General features: G+C 49.6%; 1 protein-coding gene across 1 annotated transcript; it reads left to right on the top strand.

The window, feature by feature from the left end:
• The first annotated feature begins 4,557 nt into the window (after positions 1–4,557).
• GPR61 (G protein-coupled receptor 61) lies at positions 4,558–5,941 on the top strand. Its single transcript, XM_052636686.1, has one exon. The coding sequence runs from the start codon at positions 4,586–4,588 to the stop codon at positions 5,939–5,941; it is 1,356 nt and encodes a 451-aa protein (XP_052492646.1). The 5' UTR covers positions 4,558–4,585.
• The last annotated feature ends 4,239 nt before the right edge of the window (positions 5,942–10,180 follow it).

Raw genomic sequence — 10,180 nt, 5'->3', positions numbered from 1 at the left:
CGATCCCTGGGTGGGGAAGATCCTCTGGAGTAGGAAATGGCAAAACCTACTCCAGTATTCTTGCCTGGAGAATTCCATGACAGAGGAGCCTGGCTGGCTACAGTCCATGGGTCACAAAAAGTCAGAGATGACTAACAGACACTTTCACTTTCATTCCCTTTGAACAAATAAGAAACCAAGGCCAGAAATGACAAGTGACTTGCCTAAGGTCACACAGTTAGGAACTGCCAGAGTCAGGCCTTAAACCTGGATCTTCTGACTCTGAGTGCTCTTTTTATGTCATCAGGTTAGCCAGGAGCGTCTCCCCAGCCTGCCATCACCTGGCCTCACCAGGCTTTTGAGCTACCACTCTAGCAGCCTGAGAGGAGTGGGAGGGGCTGGGCCCACTCCTGGGTACCTTGCCTGGGGGCCCTGGTCCCTGGCTCCTGGCTCCAGAAGTGGCTCCAAGGGTCTGGGTGGGAAGCAGGAGGCCATTAGGACCCAGAAGCTCTCAGAGCATCCTGCTCTGCCGGCTGCCTCTCACTGATCACTGCAGTGGTTCAGGCTTCAGCAGCCTTGGAGAAGCATCAGCTGAGAGGCGCTATCACATGGGAGCTGGGAGCTGCTCAGCAAAGGTAGGAGTTGCCGACTAGGCCAGAAATGGGGGCCAGACCCAGGCCTGGTGATGAGTGCTGAGATACCCCACAGAAGGGTATACAGCCCACCCTCCCTTATGGTGGGCAGTTCTGTCCAGGGATGGGCCCCCAGGTATCCTGAAGGAAATATTGGGGTGTGGGCATCTCTGAAGTCTAGAGATGGGGGTTGATCTACAGAAGGAGTATCCACATCCTGCAGACAGACAGGGTTCCCCATCTATCTTGCTCCATGTCATAGAAATGGGTCCCCTACATCCTAGGAACAGGTCCTTTGGCATCCAGGCAGACGGGCAACTCTGTGTCCTAGGCATGGACAACTCTGCCTGGGGGAGGTGCCATAGCCCCCTGGAAATCTCTCCTGGCTTGGGGGGGCATGCTCTTGTCTGGAGGAAGGCCAGGCTCGGGTCCTCAGAATGGAAGCTCTGTAACTAAGAAACAGGTGCATGTGAATCCCAGCACCTCTGTGGCCTTGGGCTGGGCACTTATGTACATCCTGCCTCCTGAGACAAGGCTATTTGTAACTTGACCATACCCCTGCTAGAGGCCCAGACTTCAGCCTCTAGGATGGCAAAGCCTTCCAGGTATTGAGATGTCCTGGAGGTGAGGAAAGGGTTGCTAGAAGGGAGCAGGGAGAGGAGAAGAGCATCCGAAAAGCCACGATAATCAAGCGAGGAGTGGAGCGAGGCTCCCTGGGCTTCCACTGTGAAACTGTTACCCCATGTCCCTCCCAGCCTCTACCCTGGTCCATCCGTGCGGAAGTGCTGGGGAGCGGGTATACTGGCTTTTCTTTGGAAGGTAAATGGGGATGCTGTTATTTAGGGAGCAGTGCGGAGATACTGGTAAGGCTCAGAGGGGCGGCGAAAAAGAGGAATGTTCAATGCCTTCTTGCCTAGGGCTCCATTATGACTGCACAGCACCTCTCTACCACCATGTGGAACACACATCCGCTTCCTGTGGTCTGGGACCCTGGGCAGGCCCTGCTGGCAGACTCTTGATGTCTGGGCCCATGTGGTGGGCCTTGACTCCTTTAGCTCCAGGGCCCCAGAGACATGTCTTCTGGGCCCCACCCCAGGTAGAAGGGATGGGGGAGTCATGGCATAGGGAAAGGGCACGTTTGCCTCTCCTGGTGTTTCTTCCCACATTTGTTTCTGGAAGGTTGTCTTATGATAAGCGTCTCTACTCTGAGCCCTCTCTTTCACCTTCTCCACAGACTCCGAGTCTATGTGATAGGAGCTGTCTTTTATCCCCTGGGAGAGGCACATCTCTAGGTAGGCAGTCCAAAGTTAGGGCTCCCTCAAGTCCAGGAGCCCGAGTTACTCATTCCAGAAGAGGCTCCTGGCTGGCACACAACTGATGGACTGAGTGTTCCTGGAGTATATCCTGTAGGAAAGGACTCAACTGATCAATCTGAGTTTGATTCAGGTCACTAAGTTGTATTGAGCACCTATTGCATGCATGGTGTGCTAAAAGTTAAATTAGTGCAAAGTTGATGGTAATGCCAAAAACCAAGGGTGATTGTAAGGCTGTAGCTATAGAGGGGCAAGGGACCTATCTGCCCCATGTGGGCCTCTCTACTTCAGTCAGAGAAATGATGGGGTTTTTAATTGAGCAGCCACCAGGCCCTCCATAGCCCAGGAACTCACTGAGCCATCCAATGTATCACATATGGAAACCCTGAAGTTTTTCCAGTCCAACTCTCCAGTTTAACACGAGGAGAGTGACCCAGGAAACTTCTGACTTGTCTGCAAAAAGCCCATCAGACTTGGCATTGCCACAGTTTGCCTTTAATTTTTATGCCTTAGTACACTATGCTGAGGGACTCTGGACTGCAACAATGGCATACGGAAATCAAAAAAATTAAAATTTCAGCTGACTCTTGAACAATGTGACGGTTAGCAGTGCTGCCCCTTTGAGCAGTGAAAAATCCGGGTATAAACTATAGTCGGCCTTCCGTCTTGCAGTTCCACATCCCATACTGCTGATGGGATCCTGTAGTACTGTAGTGTTTACTATTGAAAAAAAAATCTGCGTGTAGACTCACTCCAGCAATTCAAACTCATGTTGTTCAAGGGTCAACTGTACGTTGGGCAACTTATTTCAATTCTGTGTGAACTCCCCATGGATAATGAGACACATAAAACAGATTTTATCAGAGAAATGAGAAACGCTGAACCCGGAGACTTCTCCTTTGCCAGTTTCTTCCGGTTTACCTCTCTGCCTTATGCTCACCCACCTTTGCTCCCCATACGTTTTACACAGACGCCTACTCCCCCTTCTTGTTCTAGGTCTACGGTAACAGCCCAGGAGCAGGAGGGCTTTGGCCAGAGGTCCCTCCATGGTCAGCTGCAATAACCCGAGATCCAGGGCCCTGGACAGTGGGAGTTTAGGAGCAGCTCCTCTCCCACCTCCGGGGGGCACAGTGACCTTGGGAATTTAAGGAGTGGGTAGAGATGGGCAGCTATCATATGCCTTATGCCCTTCTGGCTTTGGGAGCAATGGAGGCTGGATGAATTGACTTCCCAGGTTCTTGCCAGTGGGACGTGTTGTTTTCACTGGTCCTTCTAAACGCTCCCAAAGGAGCAGCTCTTTGGCTTGGGCGTGGTGATGTTAGAGCAAACTCAAGCGCAGTCTTTCCTCTTTTCAGGTGATCTCTTCCCAGTGGTAGCCTCAGTTCAGTGGGAGACATTTTTTAATTTTTAATTAAGTAATTACTTTTTATTTTTGGCTGTATTGGGTCTTCGTTGCTGTGTGGGTTTTTCTCTAGTTGCAGCGAGCAGGGGCTACTCATCATTGTGGTGCACTGGCTTCTCATCGTGGGCAGTTTCTCATGTTGTGGAGCATGGGCTGTAAGGCATGCAGGCTTGCAGTTGTTGCTCTGCAGCATACAGGATCTTCCTGGTCCAGGCACGGAACCCGTGTCTCCTGCATTGGCAGGTGGAACTCTTCACCACTTAGCCACCAGAGAAGTCCGAGAGACATTTTTAGAGATGTTTCAAATTCATCAATTATTCACTGAATGTCTGTTGTGTTGCAGCCACTGTGGAGGGCACCTTCAGGCGAAGCATGGCACGGTGGGCTGGAGTACTAGCCCTGGAGCCAGGCCTCCTGGGTGTGTAACTGGACCTGGCCACTTACTAGCTATGTGACCTTCGGTAAGTTCCTTTATCTCTGGTAGGCCCAGTTTTATCAATTGCAAAATACCTCATAGGGTTGCATAAGGATTAAAATGAGTTAATTATGTGGAGTGCTAGAACAGGGCCTGGCATGTGGAAAGCACCATATATACATTACTGCTTATTAGGATCTTATTAATAAATCCTGCAGCATCTTCCAAACACAGTTGTGAAGTAGGTATTATTCCTTTCATTTTACAGGTGGCGTTATGAGGAAACTGAAGCTGAGAAGAGCCAGAGTTAGTAATTCCCAGACCTGGGACTGGAAACCGGATCTCGTGCTTATTCTCTGCAACGACTCCTGCCATTCTGAGGAGACAAGAAATCAGGAAATTTACATAAGCAACCTTAAAACTGGGGCACGATCCCAGAGCTCAGCGGGACCCTGAGAAAGGGAGACAGAGGATTTATACTCTGGACAACAGTCCTTGAAAGGGGAGAAGGGTGTGGAAAAGAGAGGAAAAGGAAGTGGAAAAGGAGCTGGAGACCACTCAGAAGATGGAGTGTTGAGTGGGTGAGGCTCCTGCATCGCTCCCTCTCTTGCTTCTTTGCAGTCACCAAGGTGGACCAGAGCTGCCTCCTGAGCCCTCAGTCACTGGCCTTGAAGGCTGGCAGCACGAGCCTGCTGAGAGGCTCCAGCAGGGGGCGCTCTCTCCCCAAGATCTGCACACACAAAATTGGGAAGCCTGGGCCTGGGCTTGCCATCCCAGGGGCACTGGACTAGGATGGGGGATGGGCCTGTGACAGGAGGTGCCCTGGGTGTCCTCTTTCGGCCCCATGGAGTCCTCACCCATCCCCCAGTCATCAGGGAACTCTTCCACTCTGGGGAGGGCCCCTCAAACCCCAGGTCCCTCTACTGCCAGTGGGGTCCCAGAGGCAGGGCTGCGGGACGTGGCTTCAGAATCCGTGGCCCTCTTCTTCATGCTCCTGCTGGACTTGACCGCTGTGGCTGGCAATGCGGCTGTGATGGCTGTTATTGCCAAGACACCTGCCCTTCGAAAATTTGTCTTTGTCTTCCACCTCTGCCTGGTGGACCTGCTGGCTGCCTTGACCCTCATGCCCCTTGCCATGCTCTCCAGCTCCGCCCTCTTTGACCATGACCTCTTCGGGGAGGTCGCCTGCCGCCTCTACTTGTTCCTGAGCATATGCTTTGTTAGCCTGGCCATTCTCTCAGTGTCGGCCATCAACGTGGAGCGCTACTATTACGTGGTCCACCCCATGCGTTACGAGGTGCGCATGACGCTGGGGCTGGTGGCCTCTGTTCTGGTGGGTGTGTGGGTGAAGGCCTTGGCCATGGCTTCTGTGCCAGTGTTGGGAAGGGTCTCGCGGGAGGAGGGAGCTCCCAGTGTCCCCTTAGGCTGCTCACTCCAATGGAGCCACAGTGCCTACTGCCAGCTTTTTGTGGTGGCCTTTGCTGTCCTTTACTTCCTGTTGCCCTTGCTCCTCATCCTAGTGGTCTACTGCAGCATGTTCCGAGTAGCCCGTGTGGCTGCCATGCAGCACGGACCGCTGCCCACGTGGATGGAGACCCCCCGGCAACGCTCTGAGTCTCTCAGCAGCCGCTCCACAATGGTCACCAGCTCGGGGGCCCCCCAGACCACGCCACACCGGACGTTTGGGGGAGGAAAGGCAGCAGTGGTCCTCCTGGCTGTGGGGGGACAGTTCCTGCTCTGTTGGTTGCCCTACTTTTCTTTTCACCTCTACGTCGCCCTGAGTGCTCAGCCTGTTTCAACGGGGCAGGTGGAGAATGTGGTGACCTGGATTGGCTACTTCTGCTTCACTTCCAACCCTTTCTTCTATGGATGTCTTAATCGGCAGATCCGGGGGGAGCTCAGCAAGCAGTTTGTCTGCTTCTTCAAACAGGCTCCAGAGGAGGAGCTGAGGCTGCCAAGCCGGGAGGGCTCCATTGAGGAGAACTTCCTGCAGTTTCTTCAGAGCACTGGCTGTCCCACAGAGTCCTGGGCTTCCCGACCTGTACCCAGCCCCAAGCAGGAGCCACCTGCAGTTGACTTTCGAATCCCTGGCCAGATAGCTGAGGAGACCTCTGAGTTCTTGGAGCAACAACTTACCAGCGATATCACCATGTCGGACAGCTACCTCCGTCCCGCTCCCTCACCACGACTGGAGTCATGATGGGCTGGTGGACACTTGGAGGGTGATGGGGCTGAGGGCCAGTTATAACTGCAAGGAACTCCTTGTGGGATCACCTTTTCCTGGCTAGCTGGGGCTGGGGTCCCTGCACACAGCTTTTGCTTAATGTTTTCTGGGTCAGCAACAGAGCCAACTGGATGGATATGTGGCAAAAGCCTTGGACATGGCTATGATCCTTGACTACTGGGGGAGGGAACCTGGTGAGATGGTGACGAGAGTCAAGGGTCACGAAGGTGAGATGATGATGATGATGATGATGATGATGATGATGATGATGATGCTTTTCAACCAGTGAACTTTCCAAGCTTCAGAAAGCAAGGAAATTCTAAGGGCAGGAGCTGGAGGATATAGGGCAGCAGGCCAGGCATGGAGTTATTCTGAGGACTCCTTAGGATCTTTCATTTTTCAGTATAATAGTCCATGGTAGAAACTGCACCCAGGCAAAGTAAGAAAATGACCCCTGACTTCTCATTTCCTTGCTAGGCTTAAAAAAAAGGACAAAATTGCAGCCAAGTGTTTCCATTTAACAGATTTTTTTCTTTTCTAGTTTTAAACCTGAGGTCTCCTTGAAGTGAGAGGACCAGCTTTACTCCTTTCTTGAGTTTGGTCAGAGAAAGGGGAAGTAGTAATCAGGGCCCTTAGCGTAGAAGAGAGGAAAGCTGACTGCAGCTCTGTCTCCCACCTTCCAGGAACAGCTGTTCTGTTGCATTTCTTCTGTCTCTCTCTTAGATGTGAGAGATCAATTTTGGGACTTGATTTTAGCAGAGGAAAGATTAAAGCAGGATGGCTCTTCCTCTTTGTCTTTTAGGATGAACTGGAAGGATTGGGGGTGCACTGCTGAAGGTGGGGGTTTGCATTTGAATTGCTAAGGTGGTTGGATACAGAGAGGCCCATAATAACCCTGACCAATAATACTGTAAATCTTTATTTTCCAGAACTGGCCTCCCTGATCTCTCTCCTCATGGCAGTGACCCATCGCCAGCCCCTTGGACAACCGGGTACAAGAGACTAAGGTTGGGAATGGGAAAGGTGGGGTTTCCATGGTTCATTAAATGCTTCCTTACTCCCATTCATCGCTCTCAAAATTAGCTTCAGTGACAAAGACTTAAATCTCTCTCCTATCTGCAGCCCTGGGTTGGACAGGGGGCACAGGAACTGGGCTCAGCTGTTCACTGATTGAGACTGTAGGAACTCTGTTAGGTGGTACTGATGGCAGTATATTCAAGGGAGGGGGAATAACTGCAAAACTGGACAGGACACCCATCTGGGACTACCTGTTCATCCATTTCCCTCATTTCAATCAGGTAATATTAAAGAGTCAAGGCAGGACCAGATGGTGATGTGATCTGTATTTGAACAAATTCCTGGTTTATTGAGCTTCAAGGGGGAAGTCGGGTTGGTGGGAGTAGGATAGCTTCCCCTTCGAATAGCTAATAAATAATTTTTATTATAAAAAAGTTATGCTGATATCAACATTGACTCCTTCAGTTCAACCCAGTGCATAATAGCTGAATACCCCACTCTCTGGGACTCACACAGATTTATAGTCACTGCCTTCAAGGAGTGCACAGTCTTAATTTGATCAGGTATCTTGTTTTATATTTTGACAGAGCATTCACATATAGTAAAGCATTTTAGAATTTTAGAGAAATATATTGAAAAATATGTTCATGGTTCTAACTTGAGAGTTCAGCCCATTGCAGCAAGATGTCTACATGGAGGCTTCCTGCAGACTGGAAAGTGTGGGGGTTGCAGATGAAACCTTAGTTGAAGAAAATGATTTATTAAATGAAATAGGGCAGCTTTTTCTCTCCAGGTCTAGGAAATTTTCCAGGTTTCTGTCTTCCTACTGCTAGACTTATTTTAGCGCAAGGCCTATTGCACTGAGGAGTTCCCTCAGATAATTTATACGTCGAAGAGAGTCTTTTGCGATTGAAGGCATGTTCTCCACCACTCTCTCCTCCCTTTTAAGATAAATTCAAGAGGAATCGCATTTCTAGACAGGGGAAACCGTCCAAACATCACTGATGAACTAGTAGACTGAGCGTTGCCAGCAGGTGGCAGTGTGAGTCTAGTGGAAATAGGAAAGAGGCGTGTGGGTGGGGAGGGGGAGCATTGCCTGGCAGCCATTTTGTTAATTTATTTTGCCTTTTCCTTTGACTTTGCCCTCCAACTCTTCCTTGACCATACTTCAGAAGGAGAGAATCTTGAGTGCAAGGATATTGCTAATTTAGGCTGAAATTTCTTGACACTGTGACCTCACTGGCGTTTATTACAGAATTTGACATATGCTGGTTTATTCGCATTTATTTTTCCTTGAGTTGATCATGAAGGAAATAAAATTTTCTCTTCTATTCTGCCGAGAACTTTCCCAACAATTTCTGTCATGACCACCTTCCAGGAGTATTCTAATCACCAGGCTCACTTGGTAAAGTTCCATATGTAATTCTTAAGCTTGTGAAAGCAGTTCCTAGGCAAAATTTGACTTATAAATCCACTGAAGAAATCAACAGGTTGAGAAAATTGTGCTCTCAAGTCATTTTTTCCCTCACCCCAGTGTTGTTGGAGTAACTCTCAATCCTAAATAAAAAGCTGTTGTCAGGACTTCCAGGTAACATCTTATAAAGGCATGGTAGAAAAGGAGTGAATTTGGAGTCAGATCTACTTATTCACTGTGTGAACTTGGAAAGATGCTTAATTTCTCTGAGCCTATTTGTTTATCTGTAAAAATGTGGACAACAACCCACAATCACAGGGGTGTTGTGAAGAGTAAACGAGATGACACATCGAAGTACCTAGCCATACCTGGCAAATAGGTACTCCATAAATATTGTTTTTTCTTCCCTTCTTCTTGCCCTTTCCTCCCGTAAGTACTGACATTCTAACAGTCACTAGGAAGAGTAGGAGGCTTGGAACTCTGAAGAACTGGCATTGACAAATTAAGGTGCATGAAGCTATTTAATGTGGTTTTCAAGAAATCCCTCTAATGATCATCAGTCACCGTATATATCTTTCTGTTGGGATTTTATATTCTAAGGTCTAGGTTCGATTGGGGAAATAATATTTAATCATAAGAAAAGGTCTTGGAGGCTGCAAGAGTTCCCCTCCCTAGAATGTACGGTGAATGTTTTTGTGGGGCTCTTTGGAAGTAACGGTAACGTAGGGCTACTTTCACCATAGAATCCAGGATTATGAGTAAAAAGAGTATCAGTGTGGGGCTTTCATAGGGGATTTATCAACTTCCAGGTGATACTATAGCTGAGAAACAAATTTTACTATGACTTCTCTTTTCGTGTATTACCACAACAGGAAATTTTAATAGAGATTCACAGGATGCACTGGTTTGTTTTAGGGTGTGGAACTTTGGTTGACTAATCTTGGTAGAAGTCCTAAGTCCTTAACGCACGACGAATATGTCAGGGCTAAATCTGACTTGTGTGGGGGAAAGGCGGCATGGAAATTTCATGGAAAAACCACATTCTTACCTTATGTAAGATCTATTACCGATTTCAAGAGATCCTTTACCGACATAGTAGCTGGGCAACTCAAGCCCACTGGGTACCAGTAGGTGAGCCAGAGGAGAGGGCAGAAAGGGACTGCAAAGTCCCAGGCATGGTGGGTCTTAACTTATTCCAGACGTGGAGCGTGACTGCGTCGAGGCCCAGACTGTAATTCTCATCCCATAGCTCTGGCTGGGACGACGCCAACAGACTAACTATCCTACACTTGGTCTCAGATCTCCACAGCCAGAATTAAACTGGTTTTCTGGCCAGTGGAAAAATTCCCAGCAGAAATTCCCGTGCGGATTGCGGGCTTTTACTTGGGAATTCCCATTCCCCACGCCAATCGGCCGTGCGACCTCGGGAGGGTGCTTTGAACCGGAGAAACCAGTCCCTGGTATCTCTATATTCATCCAAAAAAGACAGCCAAAAAGGTGAAAGGGGATTAAAGTCGAGCGGCGCCCGGTAAGCTCGACAGGGCCGCCCTACATCTCGGAACCGACGCTCGGCGTCCTGGTCTCTCTCTCTCTCCCTGTACTTCCGCTTTTGGTTACGCCTCCTTTACCCCAGCTAAGAAGGTCGAAGTAACGGCCGCGGGCGTTGCCGGAAGTGTCGTAAAACGCCGGATATCCGGTTTCTCTGGGCGCCCTGGGAGCTGACGGAGAGGGCCGCCGCCCAGCAGTAGACTGTGTCTCCGCCTGCCAAGCCGCAGTCTCCGCGG

Source organism: Budorcas taxicolor, chromosome 3 (assembly GCF_023091745.1).
Source record: "Budorcas taxicolor isolate Tak-1 chromosome 3, Takin1.1, whole genome shotgun sequence".
NCBI classification, from domain to species: Eukaryota; Metazoa; Chordata; class Mammalia; order Artiodactyla; family Bovidae; genus Budorcas; species Budorcas taxicolor.
The sequence above is the reverse complement of the archived record's forward strand: the minus strand, read 5'-3'. Positions and strand labels throughout refer to the sequence as shown.

Bases quoted from the DNA above. Each gene is read 5' to 3' on its own strand.
- GPR61 (XM_052636686.1), top strand. From the start codon at position 4,586: ATGGAGTCCTCACCCATCCCCCAGTCATCAGGGAACTCTTCCACTCTG.